Genomic DNA, 24,610 nt, shown 5'->3' with positions numbered 1-24,610 from the left:
CAGCTCGGCTTCCTAACAAGGGCAAACAGGTTTTTTCACACCTCCAGGAGAGGGACCGGGAAAAGCACCTCTCTTTGGCACCTCACAGAGCCCCAAAGGACGGCCTAATGACCTCCAGCCTCTCTCCCTCACATGGAGCTCAGGTTATTTCATACCTCCAGGAGAGGGACCGGGAAAACCACCTCTCTGTAGCCCCTCACAGAGCCCCAAAGGACGGACTAAGGACCTCCGGCAACAGTGGCACTTCCATAACCTTGTGCACCGTGAGTCCCCGGGCCCCCGGACCTAAGCACTCCCTCACAGACTAAACCCAGATGATCACACCATACAGAACCTCATGCCCCTGGTAACCCTTAAGGGGGTGGATTTTGCGGTGCTTTACCGTCCACACATCGGCATCCATGGTAACCCTTTAAATAGACTGATACTACCAGGGCTCATCACCGCACTTTACAAGCCAGAAATAATGTTTAAATGGTCGGGGAAAGTGTTTTTAAACGTCTGGAGGAGAGTTGTAGCCTGTCATTTTGCACGATATAATTTAACATGTAACCTCTCCTGGAAATGCATTCCAGGAGAGGTTACATGTTAAATTATATCCTGCAAAATGACAGGCTATAACCCAGGAATAAGTTTTTGAAAGGCGGAGAAAATTTGTTTAAAATAGTCTGATACCTCCAGGGCGCATCACCTCATTTTACAAGCCAGGGAAGGTGTCTGAATCCTGGGTAAACATTGTTTAAATAGTCTGATATCTGGCACTGTATTTGCCCCTGGGAACCTTCAAGGTTATACTAATGTTTTATTATTTATTTAATTATCACACGATTTTTACAAAAACAGTATACACAGTATACATAATATACAAAATATACATAATAAACATAATAAAAACATGATTAGCGGGGGCCTGCGGGCCATATTAGCCGTCTAACTTGTACGGTGCACCGGGGAAAAAAGGTTGAGTCCACGGCCCCTGTCCCCTCATCAGGAGTATCAACCGGCCCTGAAGAAGAGGTATCGCTGCTCTCCGCCCCTGAGCCCTCTTCGGAGGTAGCTGACGGTGGTGGACCTCCTTCTGATGATGCTGCTGCAGCTGCTGCTGCCGCCCTGAACATGGAGCGGATCTTCAATCCCTCCTTTATTCCAGGCGTATTCGCGTAGAACCGGTCTGCAGTGCTTTCGTCGTGACACATAAACCTAGCGAGAATCGACCTGCTTTCTGGATCTTGGTGATGCTTGATATTGTCAGCCAGGGCAGTGCGCAGGATGGTGAAGGTGACGGCTGTTTCTAGCCCAGCATCAGCCCAAGCCCTCTTCAAGTGAGCATTCAGGTTCTTGGAGGCCTGCTTCCCCGATGAGAAAAGGAAGAATTCATTCTGAGGACCCGACAAGCCCTCTTTTATCCCCATCCACTGCATGACCCAGCTAAACTCCTTTACTGTAAGCACCAGCTGTGCTTCACCAAATGTCTTGGCAGTCTTGTGATCCTGCACGTGGATGATGTAGCCCTCAGCAGTGCCCCTTCTGTCCGCCTCAAAGACCTCCTTGTTGGTCATGTTTGCGTACACACCCGGACGGTGGCCATACAGGAGGCTCCAATGGAGGGTTAGATAGCCATATAGCAGGTACTGGGTGATTGAGGTCGGATTGCTAGCCATCAGGTCAAGGAGGTCAAGGAGATCAGGGATGCGCTTCTCAGCGGCCGCCATGGCGGCGAGAAGCTCCGCCTGGCTCGGCAGACGATCCAGCTTGTTCCTCTTCACCTTAAACTGGTGGAGAGTGACAGACTTTTTCAAGTCGTTCATGTTGGCTGTCACCTCTTTGATGATGTGGGTCATATCAGACTGGGTGAGCCTGCACCCCCGGAGATTTGACGCAGACAAGTACCTCAGGAAATAGTTCACATTCTTCAGGAACAACAGCGATGTTGTGACTGCCCGGCCCGACTTTGAAATATACTCGCTCCAGCCACGGACCCTCTTTGTGTCTTTTAGAAACAGCCAGTCTGACAGCCGGTCAACACCATGGGCCACGAATACGAGGAAGTTCTTTATCCGGCTGACCTTGGACAGACAATTTTCTTTCCATTTTACTGTCGGTGCGAGACCCTCACAATGATCCCTGTATGTCTGAATGTACGTCTCCATGCTTTTAGGCAACGTGATTTCACGCATGGTATTCCCCTGTCCCTTCCCAGTGGACCAGTGATTTGGGGGAGAGGGCCAGTCCTTAGCCAGATTAGCTTTCAGCTTAGACGCACGGGTCTTCTGGCATACAGGGGTCTCACTACCGGAGGCTTCTGTGAACAGCATGACAGTCTTGACTGGGGTCTCACTACTGGAGGCTTCTGGGGACCGCATGAGAGTCTTGACCGGGGTCTTGAGAGGGGTATTGCTGCCGGAGGCTTCTGGTGAATGCATGACAGTCTTGACCGGGGTCTTGAGAGGGGTTTCACTACTGGAGGCTTCTGGGGACCGCATGAGAGTCTTGAGCGGGGTCTTGAGAGGGGCCTCACTACCGGAGGCTTCTGGGGACCGCATGACAGTCTCGGCCGGGGTCTTGAGAGGGGTATTGCTGCCGGAGGCTACTGTGTTTATGCCGGAGACTTGAGATTGCCAGGCCCTTAAATCGTATACATTCTTCCTCTTCCTCAAGCACAGCAGCAGTGGCACTCTGCTTCCTGGGTCTTAGCCCCTTTTTCAGCCTGGAGCGCAGGGTCTTCACCTCATCAATGAGGGCATCCTTCTGAGCCCTCAATGCCACATTTTCCAGCATCACCTGCCTGCAGTCCTCTTCGTCACACTCGGTATGTGGGGAGAAGGGTGGAGGGTGCACCGGGTATTCCTCCTCATTGTCTATATCCAATGATGTAGCCATTCCAATGATGGGATTAGTCTCTCGGAGGTCATGGAGCAACTGCAGGCCCACACTATGCTTCAGCCTTGCCATGACCTTATGTGCCTCATCTCGGGAGAACTCAGGGTGGTCATGAGTTACATAACGGTCTAGTCTATTCACAGCATACGAACACCCTGGGATGGGACAGGGTTTGGTCCAAACATTTATTCTGCCACTGGCCATTTTAAGAATGATGCCTCTTTCCTCCAAGTTCTGCACTGCATGTTTGTGCTTAAGGTGCTTGTTCAAAGCCAGATAGAAGAGTCTGCACACCGGGCAGACTCGGCCTGGAACCTCCAGAATTTGTGGGATAAGCTCCATAAACTGACAAAGTCACCCAGAAATGTCACTTTTATAGCGCAAAAATATATAATACAAATACATTTAAATAGTAAAAGGTACAATTGTGCTCTGAATTACCCGGAATTTGATTTATATAGCCCCATGATAGTGAATAAAAATCATTTTCATGGAAAAAAGTGTTAAAACGCCTGATTAAAGCATATGCAGGACCCCAGTGAGCTGCATTGTGTTAGGGAACCATATTAATGATAAAATAAATCATTTAAATGCAAACATAATTATTAAAAATCATTTTTAGGGGGACAACTGTGGAGAGGAGCCTGAAAATGACTCTCCAGCACCCCGGAGAAACAGGCTGTGAGACCCACAGAGCGCACCCAGAGAACAGGCTGCTTCATATCACTTTATAACCCAGGAAAGGAGCTCGAATCGTGGGTACATGAGTGTTAAAAGTGCATTAAACTGTTTTAATTCAAATTGGCATTTGACTGCTTAAACAGCCGGCGATATGTACAGGAAACTGTCCATTTCGTCCACATTCGACTGGTGAAATGTACAAGAAGGTAATAAGAGCAGAGTGACTGCTGTTAGGGTCTCAGACTCACAGGCACATATGCAGAGATCCAGGGTGATGCACATGGCTTTTCTATCCAGCAATAAGTCTCTGAAAGGCGCGGAAAAGTGGTGTGAATAGAGGCAGAGCGCAGCCAGAGAGGAGCGGGCTGCGAGACCCACAGAGCGCACCCAGAGAGCTCCTCGCAGCACGTGGCTCTTGCACCCAGAGGATAGGATTCTTCATCTCACTTTATAACCCAGGAAAGGAGCTCGAATCGTGGGTACATGAGTGTTTAAAGTGCATTAAAATGTTGTAATTCAAATGTACATTTGACTGCATAAACCGAGGGTCAAATGGACAAATTATATAGATTTGACCGTCAAATTTGTCCATTTGACTGTCACTGTATGTCGTCAAATGTACAAGAAGGTAAAAACAGCAGAGTCACTGCTGATAGCAGGGTATCAGACACATAGGCACATATGCAGAGATCCAGGGTGATGCACATGGCTTTTCTACCCAGCAATAAGTCTTTGAAACCTGGGGGAAAGTGGTGTGAATAGAGGCAGAGCGCACCCAGAGAGAAGCGAGCTGTGAGACCCCACAGAGTGCACCCAGAGAGCTCCTCTTGCACCCAGAGAACAGGCTGCTTCATCTCACTTTATAATCCAGGAAAGGAACTCGAATCGTGAGTACATGAGTGTTAAAATGTTTTAATTCAAATGTGCATTTGACTACTTAAACAGCTGGTGATATGGACAGAAAACTGTCAATTTCGTCCACATTTGACTGATGAAATGTACAAGAAGGTAAAAACAGCAGAGCCACTGCTGTTTGCAGGGTCTCCGACTCACAGGCACATAGGCAGAGATCCAGGGTGATGCACATAGCTTTTCTACCCAGCAATAAGTCTTTGAAACCTGGGGAAAAATTGTATGAATAGAGGCAGAGCGCAGCCACCCAGCTGCAGGCAAAACATAACTTTTTAACCCAGGAATAAGGGGCTGAAACGCGGGCAGAAGTGGTGTGAATAGAAGGAGAGGGACCCACTGTACACACACAACATATTACCCGGAAAAAAGTCTTCTAAACATGCATTCATGTTAAAATTCGGGGAAACTATTTTAATTCAGGACAGACACATCCAGGAGGAGAATATACAATGTTTACCCCCAAATAGTTTTGCAAACACTGGTAGATTAATGTCAAAATTCGTGGAAAATGTTTAATTAAAAATATTTACAGACATCACAGGTCCATCATATACATTTGCAATATGTACCCGTTGGAACACACCCAAAACGTTTGGGGCTTGTTTGCCCTTGTTTTACATATTAACCTATTTATCAGCGGTAATATCATTGTTTTCAGACTTAAAAACAGTTTTATAAATTTTCAAAAATGGTGATGGAGCTCCATCTATTGGAATTTGAACGTACTACACTTGTGTACAAATTAATACTTTTCTTGTCAATTTTGGTGCACTAAACTGAACGGCAATTGGAGTATCATTTACATTGAGACGCATTAAGCCATTTCGTCATCAGTTTCAACGTTAATTTTGTCCATTCGACGCCATTTCCCCTTACATTCCTCCAGAGACCAGTTCAAAAACTTAAAGTTTGGGAAGAACCATGCTGGGTTAGGGAATGCTCCGGTTTTGGGACAAAATTAACATGGGATCATTCCGGTCAATGTACGTACTTCGTCTCACTGGAATATTAATGGCGAGATTGAATACAAATGTCTTTATAAACTTGAGAATTCATTTTTCCGTCGATGATGGCAATCTGTCCAGGCCCTGAGGCAGCAAAGCAGCCCCAAACCATGATGCTCCCTCCACCATACTTCACAGTTGGGATGAGGTTTTGATGTTGGTGTGCTGTGCCTTTTTTTCTCCACACATAGCGTTGTGTGTTCCTTCCAAACAACTCAACTTTGGTTTCATCTGTCCACAGAATATTTTGCCAGTAGTGCTGTGGATTATCCAGGTGCTCTTTTGCGAACTTCAAACGTGCAGCAATGTTTTTTCTGGACAGCAGTGGCTTCCTCCATTTTATGATCGATGTTGTGCGATTGCGTTGCCAGGCAACAGCTTCCGAAAAAAACTAACAGGAGGAAATGCAGCCCGGCTCTCGATTTGTAATCCTAATTTAATCACCATCTTCACCACCATCATTTATGTTTATGTTCGCCGAATTGACATGAAATCACTGACACATATGAATATACTGTATTCAACTTCATTACAACGTTATTAACGTGCCTAAACTCAGTAATTCACTAAACATATTTATATTTTAATGGAGCCTCGTCGGTATTTGAAAAATAGTCCGTTGTTACCGTTTTTTAAACAGTCTGAATGAAACGGCAGCTCTCAGCTCTGCATTTACACAACTAATGGCCCATCAACCACAGCTCTCTCCCCCCCTCCCCCCCTGATCTTTCTTCTCCAGCAGCTAAATTAACGGTAGGTTACTCTGAGTGACAAGCTTACAGTTAGACACAAGACTGTCATTGCAAGTGACCCTCAGTTAGTTGACTTTTATGTTCAACTTCTAAATTCGTTACTGATAAAAAAGGGCTTCTACTGTACCTAATTACCTTAACACTAGAACCGCCAGAAGTTTTTGTATAGGCCTACCTAAACCCGTCAAATCCCGCTATTAGAATGCAAATGTTAACAACATAGGGTGCTACATAACACACTTTCAGGAAAATTCACGGACTGGGAGACTTTAATATTTTATTGAAAAAAAGTTACATTGCACACACACAACACACATCACACAAATTGACCCGATTGGCGGTTCTAGTGTTAAATAAACTCACTAATTAATGAAACCAGTTCAATACGCATTATTCTTATTCTTATCATTCTTTATGAGCGCAGAAATAGTCTTAAAATCAGATCTGTTTTTTAAATGAAATCTGAAGGCAGGCAGTTAGCTCTGATCACCTATGATAAATGCGCCACACCTAATCACTGGCCATTCAGCCACAGAATGTGTGAAAGCACCTATTGTTTTAAATAATGGTCGAAATGTGACCTGTGAGCCTTCTGAATTACCGTGGGACAGCACATAAAATATAAATGTAATATAGACTAAAATGTTCAATCAATAAAGTAACATCTTATCTTAATAATATCTTAATAATAATAAATCATACAGTATGTGTCCGAAAGGGAGCAGGAGGAAGCAAACACAAAAATATACAAAAAATATACTGCATATTAAAGCAAACGATTGTAAAGGTAAAAGTATGAGAATAACAAATAAAGAAGTGGAATGTAAACATTTACATTATAATTATGATTATTTAATATATAAAGACTATATATTATTGAATTACAAGATTAGATATACTTTAGTTGATCTAAAATATTGATGTGTTTAAATGCTCTTCAAAACACAACTGAAAGTCCATGAAACTTGTCTTTCTGTATTTATGAATGAAGCGCCATCTCCTGGTTAAAACCTGAAATTGAAAATCTGGCAACGCCCTCTTGGAAAATAGTGGGAGGGCTTAACATTCCTCTATACTGGTCTTTGGCAGGCCGTAGGCAGGAAGCTGTAAACTGGAGTCTGAAATGAAGTGCTACATCTGTATATACACATCTATGAACTCTATACATATTTTAAAAGCAAAGTTAATGTGTTAATGTCGAGCATTTTCTTTGGGGGGGGGGGGCGGGCCAATGAACATTACATTAGTTTAATTTCATTGCTGTTCTTACAACTGCTGCTGTTTAGCACATGTTTTAAGTTTTAGGTTTTGGTTTTAATGAAGGCAGTATTAAGCTCTTTTTCTCAGGAACATAGTCATGGTATTATCAATGTTATCATGAAACACCTAGAAGCTAGTAGGTATGATTCCCTACGACTGTACATTAAGATAATAATTGATCATTGCACGTCATTGATTCAGAGCACCACTACATTTCACACTTAATAAACTTTCACACAAAATAAAATGTAATTTCAAAGTTTCATTCACAATGTTGTGTCACTCTTGCTTTCCTAGGGCTTTGAATAATGGAACAGTACCTTTACAATGCAAACTTCTTTTAATGCTGCCTGTAGGACCTAAACTATTCTGAATTCAAAACTAACCATGTCTGTTGCACCATCTGTTACAATATCATCCCAGTAAACTGCATTGTTTCTGATTATGTGCTGAAAATCCTACAATAACTGTCAGATCTTTTGAATAAATAGCCCTAAAGAAATAAAGTGTACGGCTCCATGTATTGATTTAGATATTGGAGAATTACTCCGACGCACCAGCACTGCCCGAGTTTGCAGCCTCTGACACGTGGTAGACGACTGAAAGACAAATAACAAATTGTTATTAGGGAAAATGTATCTCAGTAAATGAAAAGGACTGCTCAATTTAAAATAAAAACTTGCATCTTCTTCCACGCAGTCGATGGAACCAGTTCACTCCAGTGGACGAAATGCCACCACTTGTACTCTAAAGTAGAAAACAAATGGTATATGGTATAAATAGGTGATTGCAGGATGTCTTTGTTATTTAATGGGTAAAAACATCATTATTATTATTATTATACGATTGATGGCGCCCCACGTGGCTGATGTCTTTGCATGGTCCTCCCGACAGCAACGTTGTTTGTTGTTTATTATGGTCGTAATTTGTATCATTAATGCTAAGTTTTTGCACGCAACAGTGAGATACAATATGTGCCCGTTAATGCTGCTGTTGCCGTGTGCCAAATGTATTTGTTTTTTTCTAAGTATTTATTTATTTTTATTAGGGCCGGGACTCGATTAAAAAAATTACTCTAATTAATTAGAGGCTTTATAATTAATTAATCGAAATTAATCGCATTTTTAATCACACATAAATATTTGACCTGAGAACAGTGAGAAGCAATTATTTTCACATGGATTTTAGTATACCATTGAATAATGACTGAATACATAAGCTTAAGCAACAAAACATTGTTTATTTTTTTCAAGGTGGTACTTAACCAAGACCAACAGAAAAGTGCAATTTTTGCCATAAAGTGTAGCAATAGCATATTTAAGAATATAGTACATTTCAGAGATTCAGGTAGCCTATAGGTAGGTAGACCTTCTGTAAACTATAACACTTTGTTTTTTAAGTAAAACACAATACTTTCAAGTACATTCAGAACATTGGAAACCCTGACTATTAGAAAACATCTCTCTGTTGCTTCAGAGGCCATAACAGACTTTGTTGATTTACCAACAGTTGATTTAAAAAATCTAATCAATTTCAGTCCAACTCTCTCAATAACCTTGGCCAAAACAATAAACAGTTCAACATAAAGTGCCAGTTGCACCAACAACATAATAAATAGTTCAACATAAAGTGTACCATTTAAAATAAAATAAAAAAGTGCCAGTGATTGACCTCAATCCCTCCTATTCTTCCAATATCCTGATGAAAAATAAAATCTCTCTGTTGCATAGGCCACTGTTTGATCAACGCGAATTGGGTGTGGGTCCTTGTACTCCGAGTCGGGCTAACGTCCACGCTAGCTTCCACGCTAGCTGCTATATGTTTTGCATTGAGGTGATACTTGAGGCTTGATGTGCTGCGGTGATATGCAAATTCCTTTTTGCATAATTTGCAAACAACCGTGCTCTTATCGACGCTTCCATCCGTCCGTTTTTTAAAACAAAATGTCCCATCCACGGGGCCAACCAAAGCGGTCTCATCAGCTTCTTCGTTCACGTTTGACTATTGTTCACTGTGGTTTGTTGTTGTCTGAAGTCATGAACGTTAGTTGGTGCTCCAGTATAATCGGTACCCCTGAAACTCATACAGTGAGAAACGTTCCGCGGTGCAAAAATAAGTGCGATTAAAATGCGTTAATTTTTTTAACGCGTTAATTTTTGTGTAATTAATTAATCTTAATTAACGCGTTAAAGTCCCGGCCCTAATTTTTATATTCCTGTACTTTACTTGCGTAGGGTGGAATAGCAAAGTAATATTTTCATTGTACGGTATAACTGTCTGTTTACCGTGCATATGACAATAAATATCTTGAATCTTGAATTATGAACAAGAAAAACTGCAGACACTTTAAAATGACTCACTCTGGTTGTATTGGAGGCTGTGCTTGTTGTAGGTGATTTTCTTGCGAGGATAGAACGAATCTACAGGAAAATCAAATTCATCTCAATCTACGTATGTGCGATTTGGAAAACATTCAGGAAGATTAACATTTTTAAACAACAAAAGATTATCATTTTAGAGAAAATAAGCTTACTTGCTTTATAATTAGTATTAACACTCTAGTGAGCTTTAGAGAGGCTGATAGGCATATTCACACAGTAGGCTACATTTTCTCCAGTAATGCCTTGGGTTACACTTTGTTATCTGAACTCTTTCCAACCAATCCATTACAGAGAGAAGTATTCAACAAATATGCCCTTATCCTCTATACACATGTAACAATTACCAGTTTACCTTAGAAACAATGGATTGCAAAACAAAGCTTGAAGCAGTAAAAAGAAGCTCCACCTATGCCGAACAACAACTGTAATAACATTGAGTTCTCTGAGTAGCATGAATGGATGTTTAACATTGGCAACATCTACGGCGTCACCTCATCAGAATAATTTTTAGAAGTCACGATTGGCTGGAATACAGCATGTCATCATTGTCAAGGAAGATAGAGACCCTCTGTTATGGCTTCGCCAACCATTTGGTGTGTTTTTAAGGTTTTAATTCTAGCTCTTACGTGACAGGAAGATCGTTTTAGTGATTCTAAAATGGCATGTGTGTTCCAGTGAAGCTCATGCATGTTAATCCTGTGCCATCCTTTGTTCATAGCCCTTGAGACGGCATTACCTGTAGGTTTCTTTGTTGTTATATTTATATCTATACTTTGAGTGCATTCTCGTAATTAGATTGCAGCCAGTTAAATGGAGTGAGCAAGTTCATTTCACACATGTGTTTATATTCCTTATAGTCAAGGGCTTAAAACTAGGCTGCCAGTATTTCCAAGATCCAAAGCTCTTCACTACCAAATGGTGGACGAAAAAATTATTCCAGTAATTCTTAAAATTGGCAGGACTTGTTCTCTTCACTTTGGATAATTTATTTCCCATTAAAAAGTAATGGCGTCAACACAGCCTGAGCTACAGGACATAAACCAGGTGGGCGGGGTCAATAGCCAGATTAGCTGATTAGCCGGCCTTCTATTTATTGTGTTGTGTGCTGTTGCTTTGGCACTGGGCTTGCTGTAACATTGTAAATGTTCCTGCCGTTGGACAGTTAAGGACTTCTGATTCTTGATGTTTGGCTTTGTTAACAAACCTGCTAGTTTTTATCTTAAGTAATGCTAACATAACAAATGCACACTCAACGTTATGGAGTAAATCTCAATTACAATCTTTAACTGGGGGCACTAAATCACAAAGGTACAGAAATCTCTATTATTTTGTTTCAATGCTTCATGATAACCTCATTATGGAATATAACATATGATAACAAAAATGCTAAAACCGATATGACTCTAATCCTTTTTCTTTGCATGATATTAAGCTATAATCTGGTATTTGAACCTTCTGGCAGGTTAAAGGATTTGAATACTTCTACTACTACTATCAAAAGAGTTATCAATCATCTATCCACAATTATTAGTTTAAAGACAACATACCTTTGAATCGAATAGTGTCCCAAACACTAAAATTAAGAAACCCTGAGGAAAATGAGATAACACGCATATTTCTTTAACATCAAAGAAATTATAAAGGTATTATATAAAAATACTGCTATGTAAGAACAAGTTGTTATTTGGTTATTTTTAATGGTTGCAAATACCTGTAGTGAATTGAAGAGTGCAAAGACAATGTGGAGTCCTCTATTTGTCGAATCTAGCATGGTCCCCACTCCTAAAGACCAGGTCAGTCCAAATAAAGGAGTCAAAATGGCCACACACCTAAGAATGACCACCAGCGTTTGCCTTTCATCTCTTTGGGCGGCGTCTCCCACGCCTCTTCTTAGCATTTTGAACAAGACCACGATTACGATAATGATGTTGATACAAACTATAGTTAAGGCAGGTATCACAAACGCCAACAGGGCCCTTGTTTGCTTCCAGTTAAGCCAACAAGCCTCTTTGTTCCTGATGTATCCTTCTCCTGGTGCTGTGGCGGCAACAGTAACAACAGCTATGATCAGAGGGCACCCGTAGCCTAATAAGAAGCCAATAGCCAACATGACTGCCTTGGACATGTGGGAGAAGACCATGACTGTCCGGTAAAGTAGCAGAAGGCCTGAAACTAGCATCCAAAAGAACACCGCAAGGTAAAACAAGTGCATAAAAAATGTTGCTGTGCTGCAAGACTCAACTGGAACATCATAGTTATTCTTCTCCGGGTTTTCAGCTGGGTTGTCGGCAATGGAGGCTCCGATGATAAAACAGATGTCAGCGATCAACAGAGAGAGGGCAGTGTTAATGATAGAAACATGACGCATGAAGGCAGTGCTATTCTTAGTTATGGCTTTCCAAACGTATCCTTCAATAATTAAACATATCACTAAACTTGCCAAAGAGATCCCAACTCCAACGTAGGTGATTATATCCAAGAGCTCTTTGATTTCTTTAGGGATACCAGTTGACATCAGAATTGAAAATGAGGTGAGATGGTCGCATCTGCAGGTTACTGTGTCATTTATATAGGAAACAAACTCACACCCGTCACTATCCCAAGCACCCCTGTTGTCAAACTGTGTAAAGTTCCAGAAGACACACTGAGGATCTAGCGTCAGAGTCTTGTCTAACTTGGTGTAGCTTAAAGTAACGTTCCGAATCGTTTCATTTACGTTTATCAGCACCACAGCTGCGTTGAGGGCATTAACGGGGTCAGTGTTATTGGGGTTGGAGCTGGAGCTCCGTACTGGCATAACATCATTTAGGGTGAAGAAAGTAATAATGGTGATAGAGACGTTGCTAAAGCCGGTGTTAGGAATGTCCAGGACAACGCTGTTGTTCAGATTTGCTGATAACGAGTTAGGGTCAAGGTCAAAGGTGCTTCTGTTGAAGAGGATTGCACCAGTCTCAGAGGCAAAGGTAAATGTCCCGACTATTCTATCAGAGAGGAGTTCCATCGAATCCAGTAAGTCAGAGCTTGCGTTGTTTTTTTCGTTTGCATTCAGAACTGTCCAGGACTCTCTTGAATCCTCACCAATAATGACATCAACTGTTTGAAGGACGCTCTGCAGATGAAGAGAGATTTCATTGTGAGGTTACATCTGCATCAACAAAATATATACGTGAACTGCTCTATACAAATCAGTCACATCGACTCCGATACACATTTTGAGTTTTGTACATATCTACTAGAAAGAGGAGATTCTTAGCTCTCCGAAGATATACTTATTGTTTTTGTTTTGCAAATATTCAGCAAAATATCAAGATTTTTGAAAAGGCCTTCAAAGTTTCAAAGAGGGGGCTGCAGTTCAGGACAAAAGTTTGAACGAAAGTTGGTGTGTGTGTGTGTGTGTGTGTGTGTGTGTGTGTGTGTGTGTGTGTGTGTGTGAGGGTGTGTGTGGGTGTGTGTGTTTTCTGAGTGGGGTAATGTCTCTATTGTATTATCCATCCATCCATCTTCTCCCGCTTATCCGTGGTCGGGTCGCGGAGGTAGCAGTTCCAGCAGAGAGCCCCAAACTTTCTTTTCCCTGGCCACATCAACCAGCTCTGACTGTGGGATCCCAAGGCGCTCCCAGGCCAGAGAAGAGATATAATCCCTCCACCTGGTTCTAGGTCTACCCCTTGGTCTCTTCCCAGCTGGACGTGTCTGGAACACCTCCCTAGGGAGGCGCCCAGGTGGCATCCTAACTAGGTGCCCGAACCACCTCAACTGGCTCCTTTCGACGCGAAGGAGGAGCGGTTCAACTCCGAGTCCCTCCCGGATGACCGAACTTCTCATCTTATCCCTAAGGGAGACACCAGCCACCCTGCGGAGAAAACCCATCTCGGCCGCTTGTACCCGCAATCTCGTTCTTTGGGTCATGACCCATCCTTCAGGACCATAGGTGAGGGTAGGAACGAAAATGGCCCGGTAGACAGAGAGCTTTGCCCTCTGGCTCAGCTCCCTTTTCGTCACAACGGTGCGGTAAAGAGACTGCAGTACCGCTCCCGCTGCTCCGATTCTCCGACCCATCTCACGCTCCATTGTTCCCTCACTCGAGAACAAGACCCCGAGATACTTGAACTCCTTCACTTGGGGTAAGGACTCATTCCCTACTTGGAGTGGACAGTCCATCGGTTTCCTGCTGAGAACCATGGCCTCAGATTTGGAGGTGCTGATCCTCATCCCAGCCGCTTCACACTCGGTTGCGAACCGATCCAGTGAGAGCTGAAGGTCGCAGACCGATGAAGCCATCAGAACCACATCATCTGCAAAAAGCAGTGGTGCAATCCTTAGTCCACCGAACTGCAGACCCCCTCCCCCACGACTACGCCTCGAAATCCGATCCATGTATATTACAAACAGGATTGGTGACAGAGCTCAGCCCTGGCGGAGGCCAACCCTCACCTGAAATGGGTCCGACTTACTGCCGAGGACCCGGACACAGCTCTCGCTTTGGGAGTACAGAGATTGGATGGCCCTGAGTAGAGACCCCCTCACCCCATACTCCCGCAGCACCTCCCACAGTGACTGCCTGGGAACCCGGTCATACGCCTTCTCCAAGTCTACAAAACACATGTAGACTGGATGAGCGTACTCCCAGGCCCCCTCCAGGATCCTTGCGAGAGTAAAAAGCTGATCCGTCGTTCCACGACCAGGACGGAATCCGCATTGTTCCTCCTCAATCTGAGGTTCGACAATCGGCCTGACCCTCCTTTCGAGTACCTTAGAGTAAACTTTCCCGGGGAGGCTGAGTAGTGTGATGCCTCTGTAATTGGCACACACCCTCTGATCCCCCTTTTTGAAAAGGGGAACCACCACTCCGGTCTGCCACTCCTTCGGTACTGTTTCCGACTTCCACGCAACGTTGATGAGACGTGTCAACCATGACAGTCCCTCAACACCCAGAGCCTTCAGCATTTCTGGGCGGATCTCATCCACCCCCGGGGCTTTGCCACTGTGAAGTTGTTTGACGACCTCAGTGACCTCCCCCGGGCGATTGGTGTCGATCCCCCGTCATACTCCAGCTCTGCCTCTAACATAGAGGGCGGAGTTGTCGGGTTCAGGAGTTCCTCAAAGTGCTCCTTCCAACGCCCTAACACTCCATCAGTTGAGGTCAACAACGTCCCATCCTTACTGTACACAGCTTGGATGGTTCCCTGCTTCCCCCTCCTGAGGTGTCGGACAGTTTTCCAGAACAACTTTGGTGCCGCCCGAAAGTCTTTTTCCATGTCTTCTCCAAACTTCTCCCACACCCGCTGCTTTGCCTCGGCCACGGCTGAGGCTGCTGCCCTTCGGGCCTGTCGGTACCTTGCAACTGCCTCGGGAGTCCCCCGGGATAACAAATCCCTGAAGGCCTCCTTCTTCAGTCGGACGGCTTCCCTGACCACCGGTGTCCACCAGGAGGTTCGAGGGTTACCGCCCCTTGAGGCACCTACGACCTTGAGACCACAGCTCCCCGCCGCGGCTTCGGCAATAGAGGCTTTGAACACCGACCACTCTTGTTCAATGTCCCCAACCTCCACAGGAATAGCCGAAAAGCTCCGCCGGAGGTGTGAGTTGAAGGCCTCCTGAACTTGGGCCTCCTCCAGACGTTCCCAGTTCACCCGAACTACACGTTTGGGCTTACCAGGTCTATCCAGAGGCTTCCCCCGCCACTCGACCCAACTCACCACCAGATGGTGATCAGTTGACAACTCCGCCCCTCTCTTTACCCGAGTGTCCAAAACATACGGCCTCAGGTCCGATGATACGATAACCAAATCGATCATGGACCTTCTGCCTAGGGTGCTCTGGTACCACGTACACTTATGAGCATCCTTATGTTCGAACATGGTGTTTGTTATGGCCAATCCATGACTAGCACAGAAGTCCAGTAACAAACCACCACTCCGGTTCAGATAAGGGGGACCGTTCCTCCCAATCACTCCCCTCCAAGTGTCTCCATCATTGCCCACATGTGCGTTGAAGTCTCCCAGCAAGATTAAAGAGTCCCCTTCAGGAGCCCCATACAGGACTCTTTCCAGGGTCTCCAAGAAGGCCGTATACTCTGAACTGCTGTTGGGTGCATAAGCACACACAACAGTCAGAGTTTTCCCCCCCATAACCCGCAGGCGTAGGGAGGCAACCCTCTCGTCCACTGGGGTAGACTCCAACAACGAAGCACCCAACCGGGGACTTGTGAGTATCCCCACACCCGCCCGGCGCCTCACACCTTGAGCAACTCCGGAGAAGAATAGAGTCCAACCCCTATCCAGAAGTAAGGTTCCAGAGCCGACGCTGTGCGTAGAGGTGAGCCCAACCAGATCCAACTGATAACGCTTCACCTCCCGCACAAGCTCCGCCTCCTTCCCCCCCAGAGAGGTGACGTTCCACGTCCCCAAAGCCAGCTTCTGTCGCCCGGGTCTGGTCCGTCGAGACCCTCTGCCTTCACTGCCACCTTTCTGGCAGCGCACCCGACCCCGTCGCTGTTTCCCGTAGGTGGTGGGCCCGCGGGACGGAGAAGCGGAGGTGTTGCCCACGTCGCCTTTTCGGGCTGTGCCCGGCCGGGCTCCGTGGCAAGCCCGGCCACCAGACGCTCGCCGACGAGTCCTCCTTCTGGGCCTGGCTCCAGAAGGGGACCCCGGGCTTCCTCCGGGCCGGGTATCCTCACTTCGTGTGTCGTCTTTCATGAGGTCTTGTGAACCAATCTTAGTCTGGCCCCTTGCCTGAGACCAATTTGCCATGGGAGACCCTACCAGGAACACAAGGTTCCAGACAACACAGCCCCCAGGTTCATCAGGGCACACAAACCTCTCTACCACGGTAAGGTGCTGGTTCTTCAGAGAGTATTAATGTGATATAAAAGATTGATATTCTGGAAGCCAAGACATTGTTTTTTTTAGAATCAACCAAAACCCCAATTGCAATGCGCCGTTGCGACATCCGACTGGTTTCAATAGAGCAGTTCACATATGTGTTGACCTAAAAGACATATCTAAACTGAGATAATGCTGATGGGAAGGTTTAACCTACCTCTATGACAGGTTGATTGACTTCCAGATTATCGAAATCTGCAATGTTGCCCAGGATTTCCACGATAGTTGATATGGTATTAGGTGACTTTGTTACATTGTTCTTTATCCCTTTGACATCTTTACGTAGCTTCTCCACGAAATCTGGGACATCGTCCACCTTCAAATCCTAAAGTAAATATTAAAAAAACAAACATTTATATAATGAGAGATTGTAAACCATGACAAATACAAAGATGTTTCTTTTCTGGCAACAGCTGCACATTTTAATCCACAAAAGTACAGAAGAGGCTAAAAGAATGTGATTGTGTGAGGGATGGCCGTGTGCTTCGAAACAGGGTACTACCATTTGGAGACCTATCCCGTATTAACTTTAACGTTGTTTGTTTTGAAACATTGTAATAACAAAAATATTGTTTTTTAAATATGTTATCGGTTTTTGTCTCATATATTTATTATAGTTGGAGGAGCCTGGGACTTAAGATGTTCATTGCCAAAACTACACTGTAGCTACTTTGCACATAACAATAAAGCCTTTGAATCGTTGAATCTTTAGTCTACTTAATCTGAGCCACCAGAGTTTTGAAAAGTTTCATCTTTGTTGAAAAAGCATTGATATTTATGTGAATCCTGAAATTGATGATTTAGTAGAGGGGAGGCGTGTTACTTTTAAACAGTTACAGCTGATATGCAGTGTTGTAAAGTTACTAAGTACATACTCAAGTACGAATTACTGTAATTAATTACCATTTAGAGATACTATGCTTTACATTTGATGCTACTTTGTACTTGTACTTTTATTTGAGTAGAATTTGCAATGCAGGACTTTTACTTGTAACATAGTATTCATACACTGTGGTATTTTCACTTGTACTTAAGTACAAGATATGAGTACTTCTCCCCCCTCTGCTGATACGACATATGATTGTGTGCTGCAGGAGGAGTAAAAAACCCATTTCACAACAAATCTGCTCTGCATCTGTAACACAGTCATTTTAGCCAAAGCATAAAAATAATGCATGACTAGGACAAGACTCAAGTAAACAAGAGATATAGTGATGAACAATGATCTACGTCATTATTTAAAATGTAAGCCACAGTAAGCACTTCTACATGAATCCAGGGGTTTGCTCCTAGAATCTGTCAAAAAAAAGGATCTGTTAAAGGGGCCCTATAATGCAAATGTTCAGCTTCATATCAGTATGTAGTGTCTCTACTTTAAAGAGTCCTCTCCTGCTGATGTTCAGGTGTATATCAGTATGTAGTGTCTCTACTTTAAAGAGTCCTCTCCTGCTGATGTTCAGGTGTATATCAGTATGTAGTGTCTCTACTTTAAAGAGTCCTCTCCTGCTGATGTTCAGGTGTATATCAGTATGTAGTGTCTCTACTTTAAAGAGTCCTCTCCTGCTGATGTTCAGGTGTATATCAGTATGTAGTGTCTCTACTTTAAAGATAGCTATTGATTAAAGTCTCCATGCTTTAATGTTCAAAAAGCTCTTCCCTCTGTCTGAAACCAGAGCCCAGTCTGCCCTGATTGGTTAGCTGGCTACCTCAGTTGTGATTGGTCAAACGCTTAGAGATGTCCTCTTCCTTAGCCTATCACGTACAATGTGTTGGAGCGCTAGCCAATTGAAGAACGAGTGTTACTGATGCAACAAGGAGTCCAATGAGGCATTTCAGAAATGGGGAGGGGGGGGGGAGTATCAAAGGAAAGGGAAACCCTCAAAAAACATAATAGGGCTCCTTTAAAGATTAAAGTGTGCTGCAGAGCCACACTTTATATAAAAACACACTTTCTCACGTGAATGTACTTCAGATGAAATACAATACATACTAAATGAAACTTCTCACAAGGTCAGTGGATTATCTTGAGCAACTGGTAATGATTTCTGCTGTTGAGTTGATTTATAAGAAACCTGATGTTTAGATTTTCTTCATGCTTTTGTTGAACAGATGGTGTCTCAGAGTTGACAGGTGTAGTTTGTTAGAAAGAAAATAGTTCCTAGATACAATTGTTGCACAACATGGAATATCTGGTTACGTAGAACTAGTGAACATAGAACCGTTTATTGAATAACTTCATGGTATACTGTGTGTTTTATAGATTTAAAATGGGTATGAATTGTTATCCCCAGCTGATCACTTACCTCTGAAGAATCAAGCAAGTCCTTGATTACTTTGATAACGCAAGTGTCCTCTACCAATATCCACTTTCCATTATCACACTTCACAATCTTTTCCCCCACTTGACCTGGAGGACATTTTGGACGAGTAATGTAGTCTTGGACTCCATCCCCATACTCATCGTCTTTACATGTAACATCTTAGGAGATAAATAATAATCAATTAGTATTACACAACATATTGGGGAAAAATAACAAACAATTTAGTTTGTTGTGATTTAAAGAATATACTAGCTAGACATGAGAAGAGAGGACAAAATTGTGAATCATTTTTATATTTGGTTTGCATGACTTGCAGATCAAGGGTATAAAACCCATGTCTCTATACAATGCAAATATTCTCTTCAGCAACAGTGTTGAGATGTCATGTGGAAGGTAGCAATTAAATATCCTGACCTATATTCAAGCAGAACTGCAATTTATAATTCATCAATTTTTGAATGAATGACATACGTCCATTTACACCCTGAGGTCAAAGCCCTTTTTTCACGTTTGGCTCGTCTGTGCTTTTTTTGTATAGATGCTTTTAAAAAATGAACCCTGTGCTGCATAATAAAGTAATATCATCATTTAAGACAAGCTTAGCTATCACTATATGTAGGCTGCATCGTTGTCACATGAATGTTATAATTCATAAATATATTCAAAACCCAAAGTGAAAAGTAGTTTACAAGACTCTTGACATCAGAAAATAGTTTCTTTCAAGTCTTGGTGACCGAGGGGAAAAGACACAAATCTATATGTATTTACCAAAAAAAGGTAATGGAGATGTTATAAAGCAATGAGCTACATAGAGCCTGATAACTACATTTTTGTCAATAAAAAAGACCTTTCCCAGGTGTTATTGCAGGTGTAGCCTTGGTAGTAGCAGCAGTCAGGTCGAGGTAACGTCTGATGTGGAGCACAAGTACATTTAGTTCAAGTATCTTTAAATGTGAATTGCAAGGTTTGGCAAGAACATTAACAACCACTTTCAACCATAATTGTAACAATCACTCCATAATTATAATATGTAATTGTCGCAATTGTTGTCAGTGTTGCAGCTGTTGAAGCAGAATATATGATAGTATAAATTGAAGTCATTCTAGTTAACAAAGGGTAATAATGGAAAAACAAGTGTATAAAACATGTGTTCATTACTCCATCACGTTTCCCCATCACGTATCTCTTAAAAACCTGGTGGTAACAATAGTCCTATTTCATCCTTACTGACCGCCAGAGGCGGTGCCTTAGCACTGAATATCTTCTGTCTCGCGCATGCGTTGGTCGAATATTTATATCAACAAAGTCACGTGTGACCTCGTATGACCCCGGAAGGCATAAGTTCCGGTGTTGTCAACGAGTTCAGTCCTTTTTCATCTTCTCGCTGCGTCGGTAACTACTTTTTGAGTAAAACCCAAAACGAAGCTTTTGGGAAGTTTGACTTAGCTCATCGCTACCGGTAGCCTTGCGATCGCCTCGATCGGAGCTGCGGGCTGAAAGACGCTTGCCCTCCAAAGGCTGCGACGGGCTGTCGCCTCCCTCGGGAGGGGACCGCGGTGTTCACCGCTCGGACCTCAGGAGCCGGACCGGCTAAAAGTGGACGCTCCTGCACGTCATCCGGTGAGATCGCTACCATTTTGTGCTAATTGTGCAAGTTAGCCGAGCGTCCTCGCTCAAGCTAAATTGCGGCTGTACCAGTGAAGAGAGCGTCTCCGCTCCCCTCTCACTTTACATAAGTGTGTTCTTACCTGTTTAAACCCCCAGTTAACTGAGTGCTTTCGCTCGAAGGTTAGCTTACTACAGCGCCAGTGAAGAGAGTGTTTCCGCTCCCCTCTCCTGACACACAGTCGGTTACTGTTCAATCCCTCAGCTAACTGAGTGCTCTCGCTCAAAGGTTAGCTTACTACAGCGCCAGTGAAGAGAGTGTTTCCGCTCCCCTCTCCTGACATACAGTTGGTTACTGTTCAATCCCTAGCTAACTGAGTGCTTTCGCTCAAAGGTTAGCTTGCTACAGCGCCAGTGAAGAGAGTGTTTCCGCTCCCCTCTCCTGACACACAGTCGGTTACTGTTCAATCCCTCAGCTAACTGAGTGCTCTCGCTCAAAAGTTAGCTTGCTACAGCGCTAGTGAAGAGAGTGCTTCCGCTCCCCTCTCACTACATACAGTTGGTTTACTGACCTCACTTTGCTCACCCCAGTTAGCAGACTGCTCACGCTCACGCTATGTTTAACAGCTGTAACACCTGTATGGCTCCTCTTCAACCAGAGGATGGCCACGACCTTTGCCCCTCTTGTCTTGGCCTTGAGCATCTGAGGGAGGGCCTTTTGGAGGACCCGTGCATGAATTGCACCATCTTACCTCGGGCGGTAAGAGCTGCGAGACTAGCCGAGGTTGAACTACTGACTAAAGGTGGCTTTCCCCCTGCACAGTTGGACCTAGCCCAACCTTCCCATCCTAGGCGTTGGGCTAAAGAGGCCGCGGGTGCCCCGCCCAAGAAGAGGACTAAGCCTGATAAGCTTTCCTCCAGGGTGGACCTACTCACTACTGAGCTAGCCCAGATGAAGTCACTCCTCTTGACTCTCCATTCTAGTAGCCATACAGAGCATACGGCTGCACCCGACCCACCCAGGGCTGAGCCGGTCCCAGAGGACGATGTGTTCTCGATGGCAGCTTCAGCCACTCAATTTAATGACCATGACAGGGGGGGCACATTCCAGACTACTGGGCCTGGCTCCGGTAGCTCAGCTCAGGGATCTTTGGTGGGGGCAGATGAGGGTTCCATGGGTACCGTCATTCGTATTGCACTGGGCCGGCAGCAGCTGGACGTACAGCAGCCAGCAGCGCCGCCTGCCAATGCGTTCTTCAGACACCCGCCACCTTTACCGTTCCTCCCTCTGGTGAATATCTGAGGGAGTTACATGCATGCTGGACAAACTATGCAGGGTGCGGCAAGTGCTGGCCTTGACCACATGCCGGCTGTTGAGCCTACCATTGCTTCCCTCATAGTTTCCCCTGACAAAGCTCTGAGGTCGGAGGCCAGGTGCCCGCGACCCCAGTGTCGGGTCACTGATGACCTGCTCACTAAGGCTTACGATGCTGCGGCGCGCATGGGCCGTATAGGCAATTCCCTCTCTCACCTCATGCTCGCCCTCTCAGCTTCCCTGCAGCAGGAGACTCACAGCGCTCCCACTACCAGCCTCAGTGACGCCTCACTACAGGCGTTTGCTCTGATGTCTAGAGAGCTTGGACGCCTGATATCCACTCTCGTCCAGACTCGTCGCCAGGTTTGGCTGGCACAGTCACCCCTATCAGAGGCATGTAGGAGGACTCTCCGGGCTGTCCCAGTGGAGCCGGGGGATTTGTTCGGTTCAGCTGCCGTACAGGTGCTCGAACGGACTGTCCAAGCTAGTCAGACCAGGCGACAGTTCTCAGCTCTTCGCAGAGACATGCCCCGGGGGGGTAGGCCTAGAGGTTCCGCGTCTGCCTCCCGAGACCGCTCCCAGCCACCGGCTCACCCCGGTGCCCGCCATTTCCAGTTCAGGGTGCTCCCATTCGGACTCTCCCTCTCCCCGAGGGTGTTCCCCAGGTGTGTCGCGGCAGCCATTTCGCCCCTGCAGTCCCAGGGTATGAAGATTCTGCCATACTTAGACGATTGGTTAATCTGCGCACCATCGCGGTTGCAGTCGACCCAGGACACGGCTCTCCTTCTCTCTCATGTCGCCAGACTAGGCCTCAGGGTAAACATGGAGAAGAGTTGTCTGATCCCCTCTCAGAGCCAAACCTTCATTGGGGTGGCTCTGGACACAGTCACTATGCGGGCCTGTCCATCTGCTCAGCGCCTGGACGACATCCTCCAGCTTCTTCCCCTGTTCAAAGGGGGCAGGTCTCTGGCATATATCCTGTTTCTTCGCCTCTTGGGCAAGCTGACAGCTGCCTCAGCTGTCGTTCCTTTGGGCTTATTTTCACTGCGCCCCCTGCAGAGATGGCTGAACGGCCTCCACCTAGACCCCAGGTGGCACAGGCACAGGAGAATCAGGGTGTCACAACAGTACCTCTCCGCTCTATCCCCATGGAGAGAGAGATCATATATGTTGAGGCGCGTGACCATTGGGCTCCGTCCCCTTCCGCAGAGAGATCGTTACGACAGATGCCAGCCTGTCGGGATGGGGGGCGGTGTGCCAAAACAGGACAGCCCGTGGTCCGTGGTCTGCTCAGGACTGCACAGAGCACATCAACATGCTAGAGCTGCGAGCTGTGCACCTAGCACTCAGACCCTTCCTGCCATACTTGAGGGGGAGGCATGTGCTTGTCCGATCGGACAACACTACAACGGTGAACCACATAAACCACCAGGGGGGCACCAAATCTGCACGTTTGCTAGAGGTGTCCCAGACTCTCCTGACCTGGGCAGCTCCTTGCCTGGCCAGCCTACGGTCAATGTACCTGCCCGAAGAGCAGAACCAAGTCGCCGACTCCCTCTCCCGTCACAAGCCTCCACCTGGAGAGTGGCGGCTTCATCCAGAGGTGGTGACCAGCATCTGGGGTCTCTTTGGCAGGGCAGAGGTAGATCTCTTTGCTTCAGAGAAGTCGACCCACTGCCCCCTATGGTTCTCCTTGACGGTGTACGTGGCTGCCATATCAGCTCAGCACGCAAGGGTGGACAACAGTACAGTGGGGAGCCATAGGCTGGTATCCCTTTTCTTAAGGGGAGCTCTGAGACTTCGCCCCCCGAATATCCCAAGGGCTCCTACATGGGACCTGCCCTTGGTACTGGAGGCCCTATGCTCACCGCCTTTTGAACCCTTGTTACAGGCAGAACTGAAGTGGCTCTCAGCTAAGGCCGCTTTCCTTCTTGCCATCACCTCAGCAAAGCTTGTAAGCGAGCTTCAGGCCTTGTCCGTGAACAGCTCGTGTCTGAGGTGGAACTCAGATGGCTCAGGTGTCACCCTATGGCCAAACACAGCGTTCCTCCCTAAAGTGCTGGCACGCTCTCATTGTAATCGGCCCATCCAGCTGGCACGGTTTGACCCCCCACCAGGGGAGGGGGAAGAGAGGTCAAGACTCCTTTGCCCGGTGCGGGCCCTCAGAGCTTATGTCCAGACTACCGTAGGCATACGTCAGTCCGAACAGCTTTTTGTGTTATGGTGGTCCTAGAAGGGGCTGTGCGCTCTCAAAACAGCGCTTATCCCACTGGATCATGGATGTCATCGCCCAAGGATACAAGGCAAATGACCGTCCCCTGCCACCCAGAGTAAAGGGCCACTCTACCAGGAGTGTCTCCACGTCTTGGGCGACCTTGAGAGGTATGCCCCTGGAGGACATATGTGCTGCGGCCACATGGACATCCCCGAGCACATTCACCAGATACTACAGGGTGAATGTTGCCGCCACTCACTCGCTGGGTGTGGTCCTCCAGCAGAGTCCGCCATCCTTATAAGGTGAGTGTTCAGAATTCCTTGTGACTCTGTTGGTATAGGGCATCCAGTGCTAAAGCACCGCCTCTGGCGGTCAGTAAGGATGAAATAGAACGATAGTTACG

The 24,610-nt window shown here is 45.5% G+C and overlaps 2 protein-coding genes across 10 annotated transcripts in view; both read right to left on the bottom strand.

The window, feature by feature from the left end:
* Nucleotides 1-24,610, bottom strand: part of LOC307014342 (adhesion G protein-coupled receptor F5-like) — a gene marked incomplete at its 3' end in the record, with an annotated part of 130,111 nt that overhangs the window by 74,948 nt on the left and 30,553 nt on the right. The gene's annotated exons all lie outside the window — the stretch shown is intronic.
* LOC307015345 (adhesion G protein-coupled receptor F5-like) overlaps nt 6,499-24,610 on the bottom strand; it is an 84,480-nt gene continuing 66,368 nt past the window's right edge. For 4 of the 9 annotated variants that reach the window (XM_079643871.1, XM_079643875.1, XM_079643874.1 and 1 more), the window contains one exon: nt 9,324-9,909. In XM_079643871.1, the coding sequence (XP_079499997.1) occupies nt 9,712-9,909 (198 nt within the window). In that variant the 3' untranslated portion in view covers nt 9,324-9,711. Of the gene's footprint in view, nt 8,237-9,323; nt 9,910-16,756; nt 17,077-19,054; nt 19,231-24,610 lie in introns of those variants that run through there. The other 5 variants (XM_079643876.1, XM_079643873.1, XR_013801480.1 and 2 more) reach the window with 5 other exon arrangements.

This window comes from Notothenia rossii (genome assembly GCF_949606895.1).
Source record: "Notothenia rossii genome assembly, chromosome: 8".
NCBI lineage: Eukaryota > Metazoa > Chordata > Actinopteri > Perciformes > Nototheniidae > Notothenia > Notothenia rossii.
Note: the sequence above shows the minus strand (reverse complement) of the source record. Positions and strands in the feature narration are given on the sequence as shown.